The 24,878-nt window shown below is 50.1% G+C and overlaps 3 protein-coding genes across 6 annotated transcripts in view; 2 read left to right on the top strand and 1 right to left on the bottom strand.

Annotated features, from left to right (window-relative positions):
• The window catches only part of SKIC2 (SKI2 subunit of superkiller complex), a 36,627-nt gene extending 31,911 nt beyond the window's left edge, over window positions 1-4,716 (top strand). The window contains exons 26-29 of the mRNA XM_035107139.3: window positions 790-900; window positions 1,082-1,300; window positions 1,429-1,569; window positions 4,397-4,716. Of these exons, the coding sequence (XP_034963030.3) occupies window positions 790-900; window positions 1,082-1,300; window positions 1,429-1,569; window positions 4,397-4,597 (672 nt within the window). The 3' untranslated portion in view covers window positions 4,598-4,716. The remainder of the gene's footprint in view (window positions 1-789; window positions 901-1,081; window positions 1,301-1,428; window positions 1,570-4,396) is intronic.
• A 1,964-nt stretch (window positions 4,717-6,680) lies between these two features.
• On the bottom strand, window positions 6,681-15,666 carry DXO (decapping exoribonuclease). 2 transcript variants are annotated; one of them, XM_035107144.3, is made up of 7 exons: window positions 15,508-15,666; window positions 13,116-13,507; window positions 11,035-11,264; window positions 9,718-9,937; window positions 9,290-9,425; window positions 8,670-8,764; window positions 6,681-7,299 (listed from the first exon to the last, which is right to left on the bottom strand). In XM_035107144.3, exons 1-7 carry the CDS (start codon window positions 15,520-15,522, stop codon window positions 7,158-7,160), a joined length of 1,230 nt encoding a protein of 409 aa, XP_034963035.1. In that variant the 5' UTR covers window positions 15,523-15,666; the 3' UTR covers window positions 6,681-7,157. The 2 variants fall into 2 exon arrangements, with proteins under 2 accessions (XP_034963035.1, XP_060126778.1); XM_060270795.2 differs by having other exon boundaries at window positions 15,205-15,514.
• Window positions 15,667-15,820: 154 nt separating this feature from the next.
• Window positions 15,821-24,026, top strand: WHR1 (winged helix repair factor 1). 3 transcript variants are annotated; one of them, XM_035107146.3, is made up of 8 exons: window positions 15,821-16,190; window positions 17,886-17,987; window positions 18,160-18,305; window positions 18,830-18,925; window positions 19,016-19,155; window positions 20,376-20,473; window positions 20,598-20,745; window positions 23,491-24,026. In XM_035107146.3, the coding sequence occupies exons 2-8, from the start codon at window positions 17,903-17,905 to the stop codon at window positions 23,534-23,536; spliced, it is 759 nt and encodes a 252-aa protein (XP_034963037.1). In that variant the 5' UTR covers window positions 15,821-16,190; window positions 17,886-17,902; the 3' UTR covers window positions 23,537-24,026. The 3 variants fall into 3 exon arrangements, 2 of the variants coding, with proteins under 2 accessions (XP_034963037.1, XP_088519766.1); XR_015948508.1 differs by having other exon boundaries at window positions 15,914-16,190; window positions 20,598-21,203; XM_088663640.1 differs by having other exon boundaries at window positions 16,058-16,190; window positions 18,163-18,305.
• Window positions 24,027-24,878: the final 852 nt, after the last annotated feature.

Genomic DNA, 24,878 nt, shown 5'->3' with positions numbered 1-24,878 from the left:
ACTATATTGAGCGAGGGATTTCTTTTTCTTTTTCTGCCAGTGACCCACAGGAAGAGTAGATCCAGGGGCCGCAGCCATTGGTGGGAGGAGTCGCCCCCAAAATGTGTGCAGAGTGTGAAGCAGCACAAGATTGTCTAGTTCTCCCTCCCTCCCCCTCCCTCAACCCTGGTTCAGTTTGCATAATTTTTACAAATCCCAGGAATAGCTCAGTCGGCAGAACATGAGACTCTCAGTTTCAGGGTCGTGGGTTCACGCCCCACGTTGGGCAAAAGATTCCTGCATCGCAGGGGGTTGGGCTAGATGACCCTTGGGGGTCTCTTCCAACTCTATGATTCTGAACCACAGAACTTGAGAGGGAGGGTGGAGCCCAGTTTGGTTTTCTTTCTTTTAAAAAAAATACGGAATTGCAGCAGTTGAGCGCAGCTCTGCACACGTGGTTCTTCAGCTCTTTTTATCCGCCCACATCCAGAGGCAGTGAAGAAATGTGGGAGGTGGGGAGGACACTTGGCCTTCCGAGTGCGGCAAGACCATAGCTGCCAAGTTATCCCTTTTTGTAAGGGAAATTACCTTATGCTGAATAGGCTTCCTCGTGAGAAAAGGGAAAACTTGGCAGCTATGGGCAAGACTACACCTCCCATCCCGTCTGACTGTTGGCTATGCCGGCAGGGGGCTGATGGGAATTGGAGTCCCAGCCGCAGCAATGCAAGTGCCACAAGTTCGCTTTCCCAGCATCGGGCAAGGCTTGATCTCCTCCCTCTCTCTCTCTCTCTCTCTCCTCTTCCCTTCTAGTTCGTGCGATTCAGGGAGCGCCAGCAGGTGCTGGAGGAGCTGGAACAGCTGCGCTTCCTGCTCTCTGACCAGTCCCTCCTGCTGCTGCCCGAGTATCACCAGCGGGTCCAGGTAAGAGCTTCTCCCTCCTGGAGGCCCCAGAAAGGGCTTCTACCAGTGGCCCAGAGATGCCCCCGGTTATGTTCAAGAATAGACTTTGGGGGGGTGTACGTGTGTCTTCTGCCCCACCCTGGGCTGCAGTTGCTGCCTTCCCCCCTCGGTCACCCTGCGCTCTGACTGCCCCCCCCCCCAGGTCCTGCGCTCCCTGGGCTACATCAACGAAGGAGGTGCCGTGGAGCTGAAAGGCAGTGTGGCCCGCCAGATCAGCAACCACGAGCTGCTGCTCACCCAGCTGCTGCTGGACAACGCCCTGACGGACCTGCGGCCCGAGGAGATCGTGGCCTTGCTCAGCTGCACCGTCTGCCAGGTCCGCACCAGGGTGGAGCCCCAGCTGCCCTCCGTCCTGCAGAAGGTGAGCCAGGGGAGCAAGGGGGAGAAGCCACTTGCCCCGTAGAGCAAGCCAGGGGCGTTGACGTAAATGTGGGGCCCTGGCAGCAGCTCCCAGAGCCTGGTTCTCATTACCCACACTTCCCCCTACAGGGCATAGAGCACATCCGGTCGGTGGCCGAAGAGATCGCCCTGCTGCAGCGCAAGTGCGGCCTCCAGGAGTCAGTGGAGGACTTTGTGGAGCAGTACAAATTTGGGCTGGTGGAGGTGGTCTACGAATGGGCCCGCGGCATGGTAAGGCGTCACCCTCTGTCCCCAACCACCTCGCCCCTTCCCCCCTGATTTTTATTTGCCCAGCCCCACTGCGGGGGTCATAGCGTTGTAGACTTGGAAGGGACCCCGAGGATCATCTAGTCCAGGGTTTCCCCAAATTTGGGTCTTCAGCAGTTTTGGGACTACAACTCCCATCATCCCTAGTGAGCAGGACCAGTGGTCAGGGATGATGGGAATTGTAGTCCAAAAAAGCAGGAGACTCAAGTTTGGGATCTAGTCCAACCCCCTGCGATGCAGGAATAGGCAGCATGCGGGGATCGAACCTGCAACCTTGGTATTATCAGCACCACGCTCAAACTTGCTGAGCTATACCCAGCAGCATGGGGATAACCTACCTTACAGGGGGGTTGTAATAATTACAAGAAAATAGTGTACACTGAGTTATCTGAACCCACTTTCTATAAATCGTGCTGTTGGTGGTGTTTGCACCTGAGAGCACCCAACAGGAATTTGAGGCAGTTAATGTTCATGCAGGGCAAGAGGAGGTGGCCGGGGTGCTTTTATTAATTTGATTTTAATTCATGAATAGCCTTCCACATGAGACTTAGGGCGATTCAAAACTATACAACCAACTAAAAGTGGTCTCTTAAAAACAGTTCAAAGAAACTAAAGAGAGGTTTGACAACAGTAACAGAATACAACCGAGGCAGAGACTCTCACCTAGCTATTAAGATTACGGCTCCTAGCATGCTTGACCATTGGTCATGCTGGCTGTGGCTGATGGGAGTTGTAGTCCAACAAACCTTCGGAGGCCTCCAGGGTTCGCCAGCCCTTACAGATGCATTTGTTGCTGTTGCTGTTTATTATATTTATTACCCGCCTTTCACCAGCAGGTCCCAGGGCGGGTTATGGCAATTAAAAAAATCAAAGAGTTATAAAAGAGTAATAATCACAGGGATTGGGTGAACCCCGAAAGCCAACCTGGTGCCTGGGAGGAGGGATGTTGCAAATGCACTGGGAACAACCTGCTGCTTCGGAAGACACAAAGTACAAATCCAGCCCTCGTTCCGTCTGCCTCCCAGCCAACCACTTGAACCTGCTTGGGAGGCGAGGAGGAGCCAACCTGCGCATCCCTCCCATAGCTCAGTGCTCTGCATGCCGAACGTCCCCGGTACAATCTGCCATCTCTAGGTCAGGGCTGGAAGAAACCCCCCTGTAATCCCAGGGAGCCTCTGCCGATAGTCATAAGCTAGATCAGGGGTCTGCAAACTATGGCCCCCAGGCTGGATCAGGCCCACCTGGGCCCTAAATCCAGCCCGCGCCACGAAGCCGGAACCCGTTGCAAAGCCGAGACTCCTGGTGATGGTGACGGGAGGAAGAGTTTACCTCAGCGGCATTTGTTTGGCAGAGACGTCCCTGCGCTGCGCTGAGGCATAGCTGCCAAGTACCCCGTTTTCTGCGGGAAAACCCCCGATTTTACTTACCTTTCCCCGGTGGTCCCCCGTATCACTTCGTCTCCCGTTTTTCTCCGTTATTTTCTCCTGCCAGCGGCCATTTTTTTCCTTTCGATTTGCCCTTCTATGGGCACAAAAAATGGCCGCCGCCAGCTTCATAAGTCGCATCTACACATGTCCGGAAGTGCATAGATGCGACTTCCGGTGTCGGTGGCAGCCATTTTTGGTGCCCATAGATGGGCGGAGCGACACCGGAAGTTGCGTCAACGCACTTCCTGACATGCGTACAAGCGACTTTCGAAGCCGGCAGCAGCCATTTTTGGTGCCCATAGAAGGGCAAAGCGACACCGCACACGCCGACGCAACTTCCGGTGTCACACGGCTGCCGGTCGCGGATTCTGCAGTCCGGGACTTGGAAGGTAAGCGCTGAGGTAAGCCAGGTGCGTGTTTGATTGGTAGAGCTGCCGCCACTCGGCCTCTTCCTCATCGCTGGCAGAGTCGCCGCTGCTCGGCCTCTTCCTCCCATCTCCGCCGCCGCCCTGGTGCTCCTGTGGGCCAGAAAGCAGAGCAGACAAGCTCGCTTTGCCTACCCACAAGAAGCAGTGGTGGTGGCGGCGGCGGCGGCAACCCCTGGGAAGGTAAGCGAGGGCTGGGGAGGAGGACTACTTGCCCCCCCTCGCCTCTTCTTCCAGCTCTACCCCCCCCCCGCCGGTGCTGCTTCTCTGGCCCGCCACAAGGTCTGAGGGACAGTGGACCGGCCCGCTGCTAAAAGAATTTGCCGACCCCTGAGCTATACGGTCTGACTCGGGGACAGAGGAAGCTAATCACCATCATAGATGTCAGGGACTGGACTGCGGAGGAATGGTGTGGACTGCCCCCCCCCTCCTCCTGCACTTCCCAAAGAAGAGGGAGACAGTATAGATTTAGAACAGTGGCTTGCAGGTCGCAGTTCAGACACTGCAGATGGAAGAAGCTGGGGAATACTGGGAGAGGAGCAGGAGCAGGAGGAAGAAGCAGCACCAGGGGAGAGACAGCTGACAGAACTCTGTGTCTTTGGAAAGCATGCCTCTCCTAGGTCCCAGTGAGCATTGAGAGTAGGAGAACAGAAAGCTCAGAGGCAGAAAGCACAGATCAGCCTGCGCAGGGATGACGTATGATAGGCGAGACGGAGGGGGTGGGACTTTACTTGGAGCAACGCCATTACTGCAATGGGCAGCCACTTTTCAAAGCCTCTCTCTGTGAATATTGAATAAAAGACTTGGTAAGAAATCTTTCCCGTTATTCTATTTCTTGGCTGCCCGCCGTGGGAGGCATCGGATTCCCCGAAGCCTTGACACTAGCCTAACCCCCTGCGAGGCAAGAACCACAACTTCCTTCCTTTCCTCCCTCGCCAGCCGTTTGCCGAGATCGCCCGCCTGACGGACGTGCAGGAAGGGATCATCGTCCGCTGCATCCAGCGCTTGGACGAGACCTGCCGAGAGATGCGCAACGCGGCCCGCGTCACTGGGGAGCCGACGCTCCATGCCAAGATGGAGGCCGCCTCCAACATGATCAAGAGGGACATAGTCTTTGCCGCCAGCCTCTACACCCAGTGAGGGAGGCGGGGCGCACCTTTGGCTCAAAATGCACCTCTCTCTGCTCCTGATGTCTGAAAAGCTGTAATGCGTCTTGCAGGTATATGCAATAAAATATATAATTTTTTTTGCTGACTTAAGGGGAGTGGGTAAAGTTTCCTTCTGGTGCATGCAAAGGGTGAGGCTGTGTTGGGTTGGAGCCTGTTGCCGATGGAGGCCCGTACAGAGCACAGGTGACTCTCAACTTGCACGGGGGCTGCATTCTGGGGGTCGCTCCCAACAGAATATTAAAAACACGATAAAACATCAGACATTAAATACTTCCCTAAACAGGGTTGCCTTCAGATGTCTTCTAAAAGTCAGGTAGTAGTTTATTTCCTTGACTTCCACAGGGCGGGCGCCACTACCGAGAAGGCCCTCTGCCCGGTTCCCTGTAACCTCGCTTCTCGCAGTGAGGGAAATGCCAGGAAGCCCTTGGAGCTGGACCTCTGTCCAGGCTGAATGATTGGGGGGGGGGTGGAGACGCTCCTTCAGGTATACTGGGCTGAGGCCATTTAAGGCAGGCATAGGCAAACTCAGCCCTCCAGATGTTTTGGGACTACAACTCCCACCATCCCTAGCTAACAAGACCAGTGGTCAGGGATGATGGGAGTTATAGTCCCAAAACCTCTGGAGGGCCAAGTTTGCCTATGTCTGATGTAGGGCTTTAAAGGTCAGCCTAAAGCCAAAATCACGTATAGTCAAAACACATTGGGTTCAAGGGTGGGTGGGATTGCCAAATTCTCTTTTTCCAGATGCCCACCCCCATTTATTTATTTTTGCCAAAGCTGAATGCACACATTTAATGTGTGGAAGTTGCGAGTTTCCTGCTCTTTCTTTTCCCGGGCTTCCATGGCTATCAGGTCCCAGGCGGCTTATAAAAAGGCCACAGGTCTGTTTCTTCTCAGCACCAACCAAAAAACAGAAGTTCCTCATTTAGGAAAAATCCAATGAATAACTTTAAAGAGAGAGAGAATACAGCTTCAGGATATGGGGCTTGGGGGTAACCTGGCTTGGCAGCAGCACATTTTTTTTAAAAAAGGATCTCTTCCTTGCGAGGTCAGTCGCAAGCTCCCATCAGATGTCAAGGAAATAAACAACTATCTGACTTTTAGAAGACATCTGAAGGCAGCCCTGTTTAGGGAAGTATTTAATGTTTGATGTTTTATCGTGTTTTAAATATTTTGTTGGGAGTTTCCCAGAGTGGCTAGGGAAACCAAGCCAGATGAGAGGGGTATAAATATTATTATTATTATTTAGCTGGACAGCACTCAAAAAAGGTGAAGGTGATTTGAGGCTGCATTAACAGAAGCGACTGTTTCACTCTTATCCTGCACTACTCAGACATTGTCTGGAGCCTCGTTGGGTCCACTGCTGGAGACTCTACTTTAAAAAAGAAGGATGTGGACAAGTTGGGTTCACGGGAGGGCAAGGAAGCCCTGTGAGAAAAGGTTGAAGGAAACTGAGCATGTTTAACCTGGAGAAGGCTGAGGGAGAAGATGCAATACTGCTTTTCAAATATCTGAAGTCTGTTGTGTAAAAAGGGAACCCTGAACATTAGGTCCAGTCGTGACCAACTCTGGGGTTGCGGCGCTCATCTCGCTCTATTGGCCGAGGGAGCCGGCGTACAGCTTCCAGGTCATGTGGCCAGCATGACTAAGCCGCTTTTGGTGAAACCAGAGCAGCGCACGGAAACACCGTTTATTTTCCCTATTATCTACTTGCACTTTGACGTGCTAGGTTGGCAGGAGCTGGGACAGAGCAACGGGAGCTCCCCCCGTCACGGGGATTCGAACCGCCAACCTTCTGATCAGCAAGCCCTAGGCTCTGTGGTATAACTTTCTAAATATCTTTTAAAAAATCTTTCAGGCTATTTAAATATCTGAAGGCTGTTGTGTAGAACCAGGCAAAGGCTTATTCTCTCACGTGAGCTGCCACGGATCAAACTTACTTATTGACAAACCACCTCCCTCTATCCCCACTGTCCTTTAAGAAGCCCTTACCGATAAACCAGAGAGAGAGAGAGAGAGAGACAATCCCCTTCACTAAGCACTGCTAGGACACGTTTGTGTTTACGATAATAGTTTATTGCCCTGTCCCTCCTTCATTGTGATGATGTGGGGGTAGGGGGCATACCTGCCAAGTTGCTGTCTGAGAAATAAGGGACCGGGCCAGAAGTAGCAGACCGGACGTAGCGCTGCCGCCATTTTGGAACTGGGTGGAGCATGCTCAGAAGTGACTTTTGATGCTGCTTTGCCCAGTTCCAAAATGGCCGTTGCGCCAGAATAAACCGGGGAAAAACAAAAAATTTCGTTTTTTCAGCTAAGAACAGCTGGAAAAACAGGGATTTCCCGGGGAATACGGGAGACTTGGCAGCTATGGTAGGGGCCATCCCAGGCATGTCGCTGACTTTCTGAGCACCAGGTGCCAGCCTCCTTGTGTCTGCTGTGTGTGTGTGTGTATGTGTTTAACCACCCACCCTACATTACCCACTCAAGATACAAAAAAAACATTCCAGCTTCTCCCTCCCATCTGCAGCCCATCAGTCTGGGATGTGTGGAGTCGAGGGCTTCTCGCTGCTCAGCGCCTCCACGTACCAGTCAGGCAGGAAGGTGTGCTCGGAGTCCCGGTGCACCGTGAAGGAGACAGGGTGGCCAGGCTCCCAGGCAAAGAGGTGAACCAACCTGGACAAAGGAGAGAGCAGCAGGGGTACAGGTGAAACTCGGAAAAATTAGAATATCGTCGAAAAGTGCATTTATTTCAGTAATGCAACTTATCATCATTTTTTATTTTTTTATTTATTTTTAAAACTGCTTTCTTTTGGAAATTCCACAGTAATAAAACAAATAGTTACAATAATACAAAAATAAATATCACTATTTCATTTCATTAATTACATTCCATTTATAATTGACCCGCCTAACGACAAATAATTACAATTACAGTGGTACCTCGGTTTATAAACATAATTGGTTCCGGAAGTCTGTACATAACCTGAAGCAAACTTTCCCATTGAAAGTATCTGTTCCAGACGGTCCGCGGAGTACTTAAACTGAAGCGTACTTAACCCGAGGTATGAGTGTAATTGGTTCCGGAAGTCCGTACTTAACCTGAAGCGAACTTTCCCATTGAAAGTAATGGAAAGTGGATTAATCCGTTCCAGACAGGTCCGCAGAGTACTTAAACTGAAAATACTCAAACCGAGGCGTACTTAAACCGAGGTATGACTGTACAACAAATAAAGGCTTGACATATCCTGCTTTGCATGTCATGCATCTATCTCATATATTGGTTTCCCCTTTTAAGTTGCATTACTGAAATTAATAATAATAACAATAATAATTTATTATTTATACCCCGCCCATCTGGCCGGGTTCCCCCAGCCACTCTGGGCGGCTTCCAACAAAACATTAAAATACAGTGGTGCCTCGCTAGACAAATTTAATTCGTTCCACGGGTCTTTTCTTATAACGAAAAATTCGTCTAGCGAATCCCATAGGAATGCATTGAATTTTTTTTATTTAAAAAATTGCCCATAGGAACGCATTAATTGAATTTCAATGCATTCCTATGGGAAACCGCGATTCACTAGACAAATTTTTCATAAAACGAATTCATCTAGCGAGGCAAGCTCCGCTCGAAAAATCCTTTCGTTAAGCAGAAATTTCGTTAAGCAAGGCATTCATTAAGCGAGGCACCACTGTACAGAAATCCGTCAAACATTAAAAGCTTCCCTAAACAGGGCTGCCTTGAGATGCCTTCTAAAGGTCTGGTAATTGTTCTCTTTGACCTCTGGTGGGAGGGCATTCCAAATGCACTTTTTGGTGATATTCTAATTTCCCGAGTTTCACCTGTACAACGTGAGGTTCCTCTGGAAGGGAGACTAAGCCAAAGAGTTGCTCTCCCTTGCTAGGAGGAGGAGGCCCACATTCACTCTAGTCTTCCCATTTCGCTTTCCCTCCTATACTTAACCAGCCGTCATCAGCCTGCTCCCCCCCCCCCCAGGTGTTTGGACTGCAAACACCCCCTGGCCTCAGCCACTATGGCTACTTACTTCGGATTGTCTTCGGTCACCACTTTCTTCACAAAGCCGAGGAATGCCGCGCAAAAGTTCATGCACACCGCCGGCTTCCAGCAGCCCGGGTCCTCCTGCCCAGGAGGAAGGAGGGAGGTTATTTTAGGGGTGATGCAACCTGGAACATGGGAAGCTGCCTTAGGCAGAGTCCGGCTCATCGGTCCATCTCGTTCAGCCTTCCTCAAACACAGTTCTGGTGCTGAAAGCCAGTGCCTGAGAGGAGCAGGTGTGTGTTTTCAGTTCTCAAGTGTGCACCCGACCACCTGCGCTTCCGTACCTAAGCTACTGTTTTGTCCCGGCGTACCTTGGGAGTTCTGGCGAACAAGCAATTCATCAAGCCTGAAGCCTGCCGGCTGACTGGCTCTTACAGCAACCTCTGTGGAAGATGCACTTTCACTTTCAGCGCAGCTTCACAGGGGTTCCCTGTAACCACCGATCACCTGCAGAACCCTTATAGAGAGCCGCTCTGAAGGAAGAATTAGTGCACCAAATCCCCACCCCACCCCCCACCTTTTCCCTTGGAGCCAGGAGAGGTTAGGACGAACGGGAGGAATCCCAAGATCCCAGCCTGGCTGCCCTTCCTCCTGGGCTGGACTCACCCTAATGAGCTGGAATATCTTCATCGTCTCAAACGTCTCCAGTTCCACGATGGAGCCATCTGGCCCCCGGTACCCGGCCACGATCCGAGACACTCCGGGCAGAAAGGACTGAGCCCACCACTTGATCATCTTGTGCCTGGGAAGAAGAGAGAAGCTGGCTCATCCATTCCCCTCTGCCCGGCGTCCTCTTCGGCTGCCCTCCTTGAGATCTTGCAAGCGCTCAGTTGTCTTCCTCTCCCCGCCGCACGACCCCTGAACTTCCAGGCAATACCGGACTCCAACTTCCATCAGCCCTAGGCAGCATGGCCAATAGTCAGGCATGATGGGAATTGTAGTTCCGGAAAGTCCTTGCAGTACCTGGGGGTTTTTTTGTGGAAAGGGAGAAGTCTCCATAGTTTCCCTGCTTTTCATCTCCCCGCCCACCTCACCTGTAAAAACTCTTCCTCTGAGCAGGGCTGTGCATGACTTTGCTGGTCTTCAGCTCCACATAACAGCTTGGAGGGTCGGGCCAGGGGCTCCGGGGGTCCGTGCAGTCCACCTCTCCCGAAAACAGCAGCGAGTGGGTTCCCAGGCGGGTCCGGATCACAATGCAGAAAGCCTCGTTTGTGTTCACCACCCCCGTCGGATCCGGAGTCCCGTCCGGAGTATCTGGAGCAGACAGAAGGAGACATTTACTCCCATCTTCTGGGCAGTTCGCATTCGGGAAAGGGAAAACTCCCTGGCAAAAGACACAACACACAACTTCCGACGCCTTTATAATTCAACAGGTTATAGGTAGGTTGCTATACTGTCTTTTAAGCTTATTAATTGGTTCTTGGATTTGTTCAGGGCCGCATACCCTTTTGAGGACCACGCTTGAAAGTGGGTGTTCTCCAGAGGCAAAAGAGGCACAAAGTGAATCTGATCTTTGAAAGCCATCCAAGTTGGCATCTTACAGCAGTGAGTTCCATAGTTCAGCTATGCGCTGAAGAACTCCTTTCCTTTGTTTATCCTAAATCTCTCACCCTTAGGCTTAAAGGCGATGAACGTGAAGATCTGATTATTATGAGAAAGGCATAGCCACTTTTCCACCCCATGCAGCCTTTTCCTACCCGTCTTATGCCCCCTACTACAACTTATTCAACTCTACTCCAAAACAGTGGTTCTCAAAGGGTGTGGCAGGAGAGGATGGCAAGCACGGTGGGAAAATTCAAGGACCGTCAAACATTTAAACATTTCAATGTATAGTATAGTATAGAAATAATAGTTTTTATTTGCAAAATAGGGATAGCTCTTCAAAATGAGAGCATAAAGTGACGGCAAGGACAATCTTAGCTGTGTTTTCCAATGTATTTCTTAATCACTTAAAAATTTGCCGTGGCATAAACAAATTTTTATTCTGAAAGTGTGGCCCAGAGGGAAAATGTTTAAGAACTGCGGCTCTAAACTGAAAAGCCCCGGTTTTGATTCATTTATTACCTTTCTATCCCACCTTTCCTCCAAGGAGCTCAAGATGGCGTATGTGGTTATCCCCATTTCATCCGCCCAACAACCCTGTAAGGTAGGCCGAGAGAAGTGTGACTTGGCCCAGGGTCACCTAGCGAGCTTTGTGACCGAGTGGGGAGAGCTTGAATCCTGGTCTCTCAGATCCTAGTCCAACACGCTAACCACTACACCACATTGGCTCTCGATAGTGCGATCAACCCCGTCGCCCAGGACCGAGCCGTATGCTCAGACCTGGGTTCAGAGGCCTCTGCCATCCTTACCAGAGCACATGTACTGCTCAAACTTGTAGCCCATGTACATGAGCTCCTTCAGCAGGTCCGTGCGCTGCTCCCGCTGCCTCCGGGCGGTCTCCGTCTCGACTTCGCTGATGTACAGAGTCCCACGGAAGAGGCTCACGGCCAGCAGCCAACCATCCTGGTTTTCGTAGGGCGTGGTCAGCACTTTGGTGAGATGCCCCCGCCACGTCACAAAGTCGGCATTCAGCGGCCGTCTGCAAAGCAGGGAGAGGCAAAACCGTTAAAAAGAGCAAAGCACGAGCTGCAGGGGCCGTTCCTCTGTATTCCAAGGCCGCCAAAGTCAGACTCTGGTTAAAGCAGGGATCACCAACGCAGCCCTAATGGGCACGGAGGAACCTGCAGCCACCTCTCTGCATATGGTTTTAAAAAGACATCTGAACCCGCTGCCCTGTTCGAGGAAGTTTTCAGCGGGTGATGTTGTATTGTGCTTTTACAATCTTTTTTGTTGGGAGCCAACCGGAGTGGCTGGGGCAACCCAGTCAGATGGGTGACATAGGGACGCGGGTGGCGCTGTGGTCTAAACCACTGAGCCTCTTGGGGCTTGCCGATCAAAGGTTTGAATCCCCGTGACGGGGTGAGCTCCCGTTGCTCTGTCCCAGCTCCTACCAACCTAGCAGTTCAAAAGCACGTCAAAGTGCAAGTAGATAAATAGGTACCGCTGTGGCAGGAAGATCAATGGCACTTCTGTGTGCTCTGGCTCCCGTCACGGTGTTCTGTTGCGCCAGAAGCGGTTTAGTCATGCTGGCCACATGACCAGGAAAGCTGTATGTGGACAAACGCCGGCTCACTCGGCCTGAAAGCGAGATGACCGCCACAACCCCATAATCACCTTTGACTGGACTTAACCATCCAGGGGTCCTTTACCTTTCTTATTGTGTTTTTACTTTTGTTGTTGTTGTTGTTGGGAGCCGCCCAGAGTGGCTGGGACAACCCAGTCAGATGGGTGACATATAAATTTATTATTATTGGTATGGATAGTGGCAACACAAGAATGTGCCTTTTCTGCAGTGGCTCCCCCTTTGCGGAGTGCTCTCCCCAGGTAGGCTCACCGGGTGCCTTCCTTGCACACCTTTAGATGCCAGGCAAAACACAGAGGGAAAGATCATTGCTCAGTGAGGCAGCACTCAGCAATCGTTGGGCTCCCTATTTAACAGGACCGGGTGGATTGGGCCCAAGATCCTGGGAAGCCATTTCCAGTCAAGGCGAGGCAATGCCATATTTGATGGTCCGACTTGTGTGTGTGTGTGTGTTTTTATTCCTGTTTTTTTTATTTGTGCTTTTATCTTGCATTTTTATGTTGTGAACCGCCCTGAGATCTATGGATAAATAAATGAATAAAATAAGAAGCAGCTTCCTAATAATGTATGCAGAGCACTGCCGGAACGACGGAGGCGAAACATACAGTACAGGTGAAACTCGGAAAATTAGAATATCGTCGAAAAGTGCATTTATTTCAGTAACGTAACTTAAAAGGTGAAACCAATATATGAGATAGATGCATGACATGGAAAGCAAGATATGTCAAGCCTTTATTTGTTGTAATTGTCATTATTTGTCGTTAGGCGGGTCAGTTATAAATGGAATGGAATGAATGAAATGTAATAGCGATGTTTATTTTTGTATTATTGCAACTACTGTATATTCCTGCATATAAGACTACTTTATAACCCAGGAAAATCTTCTCAAAAGTCGGGGGTTGTCTTATACGCCAGGTCGTATTTCTTATACGGTGAGTATATCCCAAACTCTATATTTTAACTGGAAAAGTTGGGGGTTGTCTTATACACCCAGTCGTCTTATACGCTGGAATATACGGTATTTGTTTATTACTGTGGAATTTCCAAAAGAAAGCATATGTAAAAATTAAAATAAAAAATAGTAAGTTACATTACTGAAATAAGTGCACTTTTCGACGATATTCTAATTTTCCGAGTTTCACCTATAGTCCATATGTCTACTAGTCCCCAATAACCTGATCCTCCATTAACCCTTCCTTTCTCTTATGCGGAGAAAAAGAAAGGAAGGAGAAACATGCCCTTCCTCACCCTTTGTCCTCAGTCTGCAGCTGCTTCCGGTTCTGGGTGATCCACCTCAGCAAGTGCTCCAGCCCCTCGCGGACACTCTCATCCTGCTTCACATAGCGGTCGCGGTAGCCGTCGCGCAGGTCGAAGCCGGGGGAGGGGCCCTCGACAGGGGGCGGGGCATAGTAGCGCAGGCGGCGAGCGTCCCCGTGGTAACAGCGCTGGGCGTCCAGGGAAAAGTGTCCCAGCTCAGCTGGCCGCCGGTAAAAGGGGAAAGGGGCATCGTACCGAGACGGCGTGACGGACAAAGTGAGGGGAGCCTTGGCGTCGCTCCTCTGGCGCTTGGCGCTGCAGTCTCTGGGGGCGTCGTCCTCCCGTTCGTGAGTCCTAGTGTCGATAGCGGGCTTCATCAGGGACTGCAATTGACATAGGGAAGCGATGGTAAAACACTCTGAAAAGGTGCCCTTGCGTGGTCAGATAACCGCCTGACTAAAACCGGGCACAGCGGACACATACGCAATTTCCTTTTTTGCTCCTTTCTTTAATGCTCTGCTTACCCTCTCAACAAGAACATGCGCTCAGAAATCACTTCCTTCAGCACTTATAAGTCGCACCAGCAAACGTTGTGTTTGGGAATCCCCTCTCGGCTCTCAAGGCACATGTTAAATAGCAGGGGTCCCCAAACTAAGGCCTTCTAAACCCAGCCCGCGGACAGTCCGGGAATCAGCATGTTTTTACATGAGTAGAATATGTCTTTTATTTAAAATGCATCTCTGGGTTATTTGTGGGGCATAGGAATTCATTAATATATTTTTTTCAAAATATAGTCCGGCCCCCCACAAGGTCTGAGGGACAGTGGACTGGCCCCCTGCTGAAAAAGTTTGCTGACCCCAGTTAAATAGTATGGGAAGAAGGGGACTTTTAAACTGGGGGCCTTTTGCTATTAAATTCACAGAACTGCAGAGTTGGAAGCGACCACGAGGATCATCTAGTTCAGAATTTCCCAAACTTGTGCCTGCAACTCCCATCATCCTTAGCTAGCAGGACTAGAAATAGAATAGAAATACTTTATTGTCACTGTACCACTTGTTTACAGTGAGATTAAACGAGCCCCCCCACCCCCACCCCCCAATCTCTCGGTCCTTGTTACTCTCTGGGTGCTGTCGCACGACCACCAACCCCGAACGTCAGCTGCAATGTTGCTGTCTTCCATTCAGCAGCCTCTCGGCCCATGGGTAAAAACCAGTGGTCAGGTCCAACCTACTGCACTGTAGGAATCTTTCACCCAACATGGGACTCAAACCCACGACCCTGAGATTAAGAGTCTCATGGTATTAGCCTACAGAGCTTTTTATTAAATGCTTCACATTTTTATTTTTTTATTTTCAAAATTTCACATTATTCCTTTCAGGCATACCCACAGCAGCTTACAAAAGATAACAGCTAACAATATTTCACTGGGGGGGGGGGGGGCAGATTCAAAGAAATAGAAACATACTTTGAGTTCCAACAACAGAGAGCTAACTCAGCCTCATTATATCATAGAATCTCAGAGTTAGAAGGGATCCCCAAGGGTCATCTAGCCCAACCTCCTGCATTGCAGGAATCTTTTGCCCAACATGGGGCTCAAACCCATGACGCTGAGACAGAGTCTCCTGCTCTATCGACAGAGCTCTCCACCTCCCTGTGGGAACCTCTCTGATGCCCTTACAACAGTCCTTTCCGGCAGGCCAGTCGCGATGTTGGACTGCGTTATTTATAGCGCCTTTCTCCCAGTAGCAGGGAAGCATCATTTGATAAGAGAAGGCTGTCAATGGATGCTAGTGCTCATGCATTGCAGCCACTCCTCCATCCAGGTCAGGAATTGCCTCCAACACGGGGACTTGCAGCAGCGGCTTCCCAGGGTTTCAGGCAGCCCAGCCCACTGAGGCCAGGGGCTTGTTGAACCCCCGGACCTCCTTGCCCGCAAAGCAGGCGCGAAGGCTCCGCGGTGCAGCCAGCAACCCAAGCGGAGGCTGCTTGCGTCCCTCGTTTCCCGCCATTTCTTTCCCATTCAAGTTTCCACCAAATCCTCCGAATGTCAAATGCTGGACCACGATGAACCTCAGCTCACCTCTCCTTCTCCCCCCAGCGGGGATCGCGCTCCGCAGTCTTCAGCCGCAAAACCTAGGCGCGCTCCCCCCGGGAGAATGCGCGCAGCACATTCATGCGCTCATGCACACGCACTTTCCTCTTGCAAGGGACCCAGGAGTCCTGGTCACCAGCACCCACTTGGGGGAGATGCCCAAAGATGCTTTTTGACCTCTCCCTTTCCCTTCTCCTCTTGGAGCCAATCAGTCAGGGAAAGACACCCCCCCCCCAAATTAAAAAAATAATCAGCCTTTCATTTTTGAGCCCTCCCGGCTCCCGTACTTACCTTCTGTGACGTCATCGCAGGACACCGACGATTCGCGCTGCAATGAAGAGAGAGGCGGGGACACAGCTTGCGCGTCTCCTTTGTGTCACCATCCAAACAAGACCCGAGCGCCCGACATCTTGGTCAAAACAATCGCTGCGTTCCGTTCCTTCGGCTCGTAAGGCCGCGCGGCGATGGCGTCATCACAGGACGCCAGTCAGGAGGCGAAGTCAACGCCCTTCCCATTTCCTGCCCGTTTCCCCCCTTACGCACACAAACACTCTAGAGGTGCCACGCAAAGCGCGGCCGGCAGGTGGCGATCGCAGCCCGCCTTCTGCCTCCCTCGGATAAAGCAGTTACTGTATCTGTCCATCCCGCCCGTTTCTTTCCCATATCCAAAATGGCTGCCAGATCGGCTTCATTCCCTGTTCCTCGATGGAGATGGCGGCTTTAGGCTAGTATCAGTCGGAGGTAGCTTCGTCCCGCCTGGAATAAAGATGGCGGGCAGCCGGCGAGCGTATCAAAGGGGTGGGGTTGGAGGGGAGTGACGTCATCTTCCGGAGGCGGCCAGCCAGGAGCTTTGCCGACTCGGGTGGGGACTTGGGGAGGCTTGTTTTGGAGAGGAAGCAACAGCTGCGGCGTCATCAGAGGCAGCTCTGGCCGGAAGCGGGGATTGGCAGGCGAGAGACTACAAGGATCGCTTTGTGAGTCGGAGGCGCTTTAAATAGAGGGGGGGGGGTCCAGGGGCGGGAAAGAGGAGAGGGAGAGGAGGACTCAGTGAAATCAATGGACATCACTAACTTAGGGCTTTTTGGTTCATTGGGTCTCCTCTTGTCTTGGATGCAACTCGTGGCGTTTCAGAAGATTTTGCTTCCATAATAAGCTAGTCTAGTTACATCTTCACTTTTGAAACTACAGTACTTTTCTTCTTACACAAGAGCAATGGGTTTGCACAATAATAATAAGTCTGTGGGAGAGGTGTTACAGGGTTGTTGTTTTTTAAATGTATTTTTGTTTCTCGTTTTGTGTTTTCATGTAGTGAACTGCCCTGTGATACGACTACTACTAATAAAGTGGACTTTGCTCCCAAGAAAGCAATTGTGTTATAATACTGTAAATTCATCCAAGGTTATCGCAGAATAGCATGTTTTGAAAACAGACAGATGTGTCATGGATATACATTTTCTTTCGATAATATTTGTAAATTTTGATTTTGATAAGAACGTTTTTTAAAAGAAAATATTGTTTGGTTGTGGCATTAACTTGCATGAGGCAGAGCCTGCTTTGCTCTAGCCCTCTAGCTGGGTTGCTGTGTGTGGATACACACACACAGAGAGAGAGAGAGAGAGAGAGAGAGAGAGAGAGAGAGAGAGAGAGAGAGAGAGAGAGAATTGATGAAAGGGGGGGTGAGCTGATGCTACAGATGGGTACTGTTAATATAAAGCCATTTATCACACTGCATACAGAGAAGACAACAATAACAGTCAAAGGCAAAATGGAAGCCAGGTGATGAAGCCAGGCTAGAAAAAGCAGCAACTTGAATCACTCATATTCAAAGCATACAGCATCCAATTGGATGAGCAGACTATTTGATCAGCATAGGTGTGATCCACACCCAACATGTTTTACTTTCCCTGTGCTTTTGAAGTTGCTTGACTTGAAGATATTAAGCAACTGAAGTACTTCAGGGCATGGCAGGGAAGTGATGAGGGAAGAGCTTTGCCTCCTTAATTTCCACATACCAGGCACTACACTACACTACAGGAGACAGGGCCAGCCAGTAAGCCTTAAACTGAGGTGCCAAGGAAGTAAAAGTTGTGGGTTGTGTACAATCTGCAGCATCAAGGGTATTCTGAGGACAATAGGATTGTGATATATTGACCAGAATGAACGCCAAGGGACCTTTTGGGATGGATTAGAGATGGGGGGGGTGTAGCTCATTGCAGAGCACCCAGAAAGATATTGGAAGAAGGGAAGGACCATTATGACTGAAAGGCTGAGAAGGAGGAAGACACTGGTCTCTGAAATGGCCCAAAGTATTGAAGGGGGGGTGAGGGTGGGGAATGAAGGCTAGCAAGGGTCTGTGGCAGGTGTGAGGAACCTGTGGCCCTCTAAATGCTGCTGGACTACAACTCCCATCATCCCTGGGCTGTGGCTGATGGGAGTTATAGTTCCACAGCATCTAGAGCAGGCACCCCCAAACTTCGGCCCTCCAGATGTTTTAGACTACAATTCCCACCTTCCCCGACCACTGGTCCTGTTAGCTAAGGATCATGGGAGTTGTAGGCCAAAACATCCGGAGGGCCGCAGTTTGGGGATGCCTGATCTAGAGGACCAGAGAGTTCTGCGCACCTGGTGTACGGAGCAGGTAGCATAATGATTTTGCCTCCCATCTTTAGCCCTCACCTCCAGCCCCATGAAGCGGAAGCATCAGCTCATCTCGGATACATTCCAGGCGAAAAAACGACAGCTGGTTCTCGGGTCGGAGCCTCTCAAACAGGGTAAGAATGGAGGAAGTGTTGTGTTGTGAGGCATCAGAGTTCTCTCTTTGCGTGGGTGGGTGCGCGTGAGAGGACTTATGGGGCGATGATGAGAGATGAGTGCCATCAATTCTGGATGGCATGAGGCAGAGCACTGCAGAAATATGCCAGCTGCTTATGTTTTCCCCCCCAGAAGGCCCTGAGGAAGTAGAATCTGCACTCCAGTTCTTGGCCTCTCTCTTCCCCCGCAAATTATTTGAGGATTTGCTGCCACCCTTGATTCTGAGACACCAGATCTACAGCCTCGTCAAAGACCGAACGACCGTCGACAGGCACTTGGTAGGTGATTCCTTCCTCTGTTCAGAGGCCAGGTAGAGGAGTCTGGAGGGCTGAATTTGCCCCCCACTCCCCCGGGCCTGAGGTTCCCCAGGATATGGGGTGTTTGATAAATAAAGAACTAAAGGATCCTATGGGAAACCTATAAACCTCCACCTCCTCTTATGCACACGCACACACCCTACCATGATTCCGATAAAATGGGGTGTGTCTGAAAACCAAGCTTTGAGGGCACCCATTCCCCTGCCAATGATCCTTTCAGTTATGAAACGGCACATTCATTCCTTGGACAGCATTTAAAGTGCACATGTGCAACCCTCACACACTTCATTTTGAGACAGCAGGGGAAATTTTCTGATCTTCCTTGCTGTTTTCTGCTGGTGTGTTGTTGTGTGGTTTTTGTCTGCTATAGATGGACAAATCTCTCCCTCCTCCTGCCTCCAGTTCTCCACCTTCAGAGTTTGCATTTGAAATAGACGGGTTAAAATAAATAAAGCTTTCTCCTCCCTCTGTCTCTCTTTCTCTAGAGCCAGCTGAAAGATGAGGGCCGGATCCGGATGTTCCAGCATGGTTTCGATGCAGACACTTTTGTTGTGGCGTTCACAGACAACTATAAATCCAAGGTCCTGTGTCCTTTGTGTGTGTGTGTATGTGATGAGTTGAGGAGCAATGCAGAAGCAGGGGAGAGATTGTGACGGCTCTTTCTCCCACAGGTGCTGGAGTTTACGTCTGGGAAGGACTTTGACAGGACGGTGAGGAAATTCCTGGATTCTGTCCTCAGCTCCTGCCCTGACATCAGTTTCGACAAAAGAAGGATGCTGAGAGAGTTTGGGTTCAGTGATGCGGAAATCACGTGAGTAAAGTTTTCCCCAGAGTGGAGTCAGAGTAGAGTGTGTTCTGAGGGCCGTGTTATAATGAATCTTAGTAAATCGATCAAATGTGTTCTAATTGGTTTAAATCTGCATAATTTTGTATGTGGTTAAACAACCCAGCTCCCTGGGGGCAAGGGGAAGTATTTTGTGACATGACTGCACATGCCACAGCAGTTCATAAGAGCAGGAGACTCTTAATCTCAGGATTGTGGGTTCAAGTTACACGCTGGGCAAAAAGATTCCCGTAATGCAGGGGGTTGGACTAGACAACCCTCGGGGTCCCTTCCAAGTGTTCAATTCTATGACTACAATTGTGCAAACGAAAACAAAAGCTCACAAAGCTGTTTACAAAAATAATAACACAAATGGCTTATTAGGCCTTTGGTTGGATCATCATAAAGGTAAAGGGACCTCTGACCGTTAGGTCCAGTCGTGGACGACTCTGGGGTTGCGGCGCTCATCTCGCTTTATTGGCCGAGGGAGCCAGCATACAGCTTCCGTGTCATGGGGCCAGCATGAGTAAGCCACTTCTAGCGAACCAGAGCAGCGCACGGAAATGCCCTTTACCTTCCCACCAGAGTGGTACCTATTTATCTACTTGCACTTGGACGTGCTTTCAAAATGCTAGGTTGGCAGGAGCTGGGACCGAGCAACAGGAGCTCACCCCGTCGCGAGGATTCGAACCGCTGACCTTCCAATCGGCAAGCCCTAGGCTCTGTGGTTTAGACCACAGCGCCACCCGCGTCCCTTGGACCATCATACCTGACTCTGAACTTGCATGGAGATTGTCAAGTAACAGGCAGTGTCTTGCCCAGAGCTGAAATCCAGGCACCTCAGAAGAAGAAACAGCGGCTCATACTGGGATCCTCAAACACACTTAGTGGTGCAGTTTGGTCATTTTGAACTCTGGACTTAGTTGTCTTACATCTCCTGGCCTCTCCATAAGGGGAAGTACGTTACTTCAAAATGCAATAAGCCAGTTCTGCTGTGTTTGGGAACACTCCTTCTCGTTTTGCTGAACAGGGCCCTGGGCCTTTCCCCCAAAGTCTTGTCCTGATAGTACCACTGAGCAACACTTTCCTTAGACTCCCATTATGTCCGGCTCTCCACAGTCCCAGAAGCAGCTGCATTTTGGTACAAAATGGGCAAGTTGTAATGAGGGAAATTACATGTCTCTCCCATTCCTGTGTTTTATGTTCAGGCAGCTAGTGAATGCCGGAGTCCTGACTGTCCGTGATGCAGGGAGCTGGTGGCTAGCAGTGCCTGGAGCAGGTCGTTTTGTCAAATGCTTCATCAAAGGTTAGTTCGTCCGTCCGTCCGTCCCCAACCGCATGTGCAATCTGTTGCTCCAGGCAAAAGCTGGGACACCTTTGACGGGAGCAACCTAGTGATCTGTGTTGTATGTGTCTCTCGGTCTTCCCAGGGAGGAAAGCCGTGCTGAGCATGATCCAGAAGGCCAAATACAAGGAAGTTTTGCTGTCTGACCTGCAGAACCGCCGAGCTCCAAGCGCCGTGAAGCTGGGCCTTCCTTACCACATCCACGACCTTATTGGAGCCCAGCTGGTGGACTGGTACTAGATTTCTGCTCTCGCTCCCACCTGTGACAAACCAAATGTTGTCTTGGATCTCAGCCTGTTGCTGTGGACCTTGATCCTGCCCTCGTGCAGCCAACTAAAGCTGTAATCCTACATACTGGGGAGTGGGGTACTTTTCTGGGCTGGTGCCTTGGATCCCAACCTCTCTTACCCCCAGGGGGCATTTGGGCAGGTGGGCAATGCCACCCACCTGCCAATCATCAGCAGTGACAGCAAGCCCTGCTTGCAAAGGAATGCCTGGGAGCTGCTTTCACTTGGGAGCAGATTGCTCTTCTGCAGTCGCGTCCTTGCCTACCCCATACCTGATACCACATGCAGCGTCAGATGTGGGGAGATGGGTGCGATTTGGGGAAAACACTCATATGGGCCAAATCCGGACCCACGTTAAGCCCACAAGCTGGACGTCCGTCACACTTGCTATGCATCCTTATCCGGTAAATACACTGATTACCGAGGCAAATTTCAGAGCAGACGTGTTTAGGATTGTGTTAAGAGAATCGTAGAAGTGTAGAGCTGTAAGGGACCCAGAGGGTCATCTAGTTCAGCCCCCTGCAATGCAGGAACCTTTCTGTGCAAAGTGATGTAAAATGCCCCCCCCCCCGTTGCCACCCTCCTTCCCTTCCTCCAGACCCAGAGCCTTTATTCCCTGTCTCCAAGAATCGCACATTGCTGTAGCATATAGATAGCATGTTGAGAGCCATTTCAGTCTTGGCTCTACTGTGAACTTCCTCAGTAGCCTTTGGCACGCCAGTCTCCCAGTCCTCCCTCAAATAGCCACTATGGGAATAACGGCAATGCTAGTCTACCTCATGGGGCTGTAAGTATTAAGTCGAATGAAAGACCCATCTAGTTGTGTTTGGGTCTTCCCCGGAATTAAGTGCTCAGAGGACAAACTTAGAAAAGTCGCCATCCCTTCTCCAGAGTTTGTATGAGTCTCAGTTGCAGTTGTCTAATACAGTGGTGCCTCGCAAGATGAATTTAATTCGTTCCAGGAGTCAATTCGTCCTATGAAAAATTCGTCTTGCGAGTTGCGGTTTCCCATAGGAATGCATTGAAATTTAATCAATGTGTTCCTATGGGCTCCGGGGGACTGGCGGCGACGCTTGCTCTCTTGGCTCGGGGAAGGCAGGCAGGCAGATCCTATCAGCTCCGGGGCTGTTGCCGCCTGCCTGCCTGCCTGCCTTTCCCGAGCCAAGAGAGCAAGCGCCGCCGCTGATGCTGGCTGTGTGCGAGGCGGCAGGGGAGAGAAGCGGAGAATAAGGATTTCCGCTTCTCTCCCCTGCCGCCTCGCACACAGCCGGCATAGACGGGGCTTTGGAGAACACGGGCTTCGCACGCAGCCGGCATGGACGGGGCTTCCTGCACTGACAACTGATCTTCCTTTGCCGCCTTCCCGCACTACATTCTATGGCCCCGCTTCCCAAGACGAAGCGGCGGCCATAGAAAACCTCCTCGTCTTGCGAGTCCGTCGCGCAACGCGAAACTCTTTCATCTTGCGAGTTTTTCGTTGTGCGTGCGAGGCATTCGTCTTGCGAGGTACCACTGCAGTTAAACTATGGAACTCACTCCCACAGGAAGCAACAACGAGCAACTTTGGGTGGCTTTGAAAGAGGATTAGACAAGTTCACAGAAGATTAGGCTGCTTGTCCTGATGGTTAACTTCTGCCTCTTTGATCAGAAGCAGCAATGCTTCTGAATACCAGTCAGGGCAGGAGGGGAGAGGACTATTGCGCTCAGTTCCTTCTTGAAGGTTTCCCTCAAGCATCTGGTTGGCCGCTCGGGGAATAGTGGTGTAGGGGGGGAAATAGCATCTGCCAACCAATGTGCCCCTTTGGTTTCAGATAGTACATGGGTAGAAGAGTCTAAAAAGCCTGGGACACAAATTTTCACAGCCCTCTAGCAGCTATGGTGGCTCATGTACCAGAAGTCGTGTATTTAGCGTTAACTCTGGATGTGTATATTCAACTTAGGAGGCTTAGTTTGGTCAGAATCAAGTACAGTGGTACCTTGGAAGTTGAACGGAATCCGTTCCAGAAGCCTGTTTGACCTCTAAAACTTTCGGAAACCAAGGTGTGTCTTCTGATTGGCTTCAGGAAGCTCCAGCAGCCAATCGGAAGCTGCGGAAGCTGCGTTGGATGTTCAGGTTCCAAAGAACGTTCGCAAACCGAAACACTGAACTCAGCGGTGTTCGGGAGCCAAAACGTTCAACTCACAAGGCGTTTGGAACCCAAGGTGCGACCGTGTACTCTTCCAGAGTTAAGGCTAACTACATGACTTCTGGTACCTGAGCCACCATAGACGCTAGAGGGCTGTGAAAATCTGTGTCTGGGGCTTTGTAGACTCGTCTACCCATGTAGTATCTGAAACCAACGGGGCACATTGGTTGCCAGATGTGAAATACATGGGCGTTATTTTAATCTCTCCTACTCCACTAGAACGGGGTGATAGACTAGATGGGCCCTGGCCTGATCCAGCTGGGGCTCTTCTTACGAAGGCAGCCCTGTTTAGGGAGTCTTTTAATGTTTAATTGGTTATTTTATTCTATTTTTCTGTTGGAAGCTGCCCAGAGTGGCTGGGGAAACCCAGCCAGATGAGTGGGGTATAAATAATAAAAAATTATTATTATTATTATTATTATTATTATTATTATTATTATTATTATTATGCTCTTCCTATTCTTTCCTGCTTTTAACCTGTCCACCTCGTTCTCGCTTTCTCTAGCGTGCCCACGACCTCCGGAACCCTCCTCCGACTGGCTGATGATTAAGAACGTGCCACTTGTCTGCCACCAAACAAACAGCTGTGCCTAAAATGAATGGATGCAACTTGGGGTACTCGCCACGGGGAGGACAGGATGCCTCCCTGAGCCACCAGCATCGTTGTGAACAAACAGGACCTTTCCAGCAAAAAACAATGTTTAAATTATTATTTATGAAACAGATTTATATTTTGCACTTAATATGGGCTCAATGTGCGAGAGCATCTTAGCAGGACGCCCAACTGCTGTGACATGACTGACGCGAGGCTGTGGATAAGAGAGGAGGGAGCTGCTTGTGCAATCTCTCGGCTTGATCTCGGGATGCTGGAGAACCGTGAGAAGCCTGTGCATCTAAGAACAGCCAAGGCCAAGATGTTCTCACAAGGAATTCATTCCTGGCAGTGTGTGTGTGGCCACGTATGCATGAGTGTTGATCTCTTAGATGACACCAGTCTCTCGGAAAATTACATTGAAGCTTGATTAAAAGCATTTATTTCTACTTCTCTGCCACTTCTTGGCTTGCTGATATGTTCTGAAGACGACACGTTCTGGGGACAAGATGCTGGGTAAACAGGGATGTATGTAACCACCTCCTGAAAGTCACTAACAAGGGAGACAGATGCATTTCACAACAGCTTAGTTCTACTTCGTTGTTCTTTGGTGATCACTCGTAGCTGAGTAAGATTGTCTTCCATAAACACGGTCTTAACAATGAGTCTGTAAGTGACTGTGGAGGCCAATTCTGGAGTTACACGTCCTTCCACAGTGGGGACATAGGTTTCTGGGCGGGAGTTGATCATGGTGTAGATTTGCCAAGCGTGCCTTCCTCTTAGCACGTTTCTCCCTTGCGTTCTGAGTTCGAGTATCTTCAAAGCCCATGACACCTTTAGTAGAGGCTGTTATCCAATTGCAGCACTCGCAGGCCAGTGTTTCCCAGTTGTCTCAGGTGTTTATACTACATTTTTTTTAGATTTGCCTTTATTGAAAGAAACAAAGACCAAAGCCAAACCATTTATCTATTTTACGTCCAATTACATTTTACCCCCTCCCCTCCCCGACCCCCTCAGATTTCCCTCAGCTCCCTTTCCTGGTTTCTTCATTCATATTATTTCTGCATATATTAACGCTATACATATCACTCCAATATTTGTTCCTATTTTTCTAATATAAAGAAAAAATATGTAATGTTTATTCAAACCCTGCCAGCGACTCCAAGTCACTTTGTTGGTTTTTCAAATAGTTTGTAAATAGCTCCCATTCTGCCTTGAAATCCCAATTGTCCTTTTCTCGTAGATTATACTGTATGTTAACTTTGCCAGTTCTGCGTAACCCATCAGCCTTCAGAGAGTCT

The sequence above is a fragment of the Zootoca vivipara genome, chromosome 2, assembly GCF_965207765.1.
Source record: "Zootoca vivipara chromosome 2, rZooViv2.hap1.1, whole genome shotgun sequence".
In the NCBI taxonomy this organism is placed as follows: Eukaryota; Metazoa; Chordata; class Lepidosauria; order Squamata; family Lacertidae; genus Zootoca; species Zootoca vivipara.
Note: the sequence above shows the minus strand (reverse complement) of the source record. Positions and strands in the feature narration are given on the sequence as shown.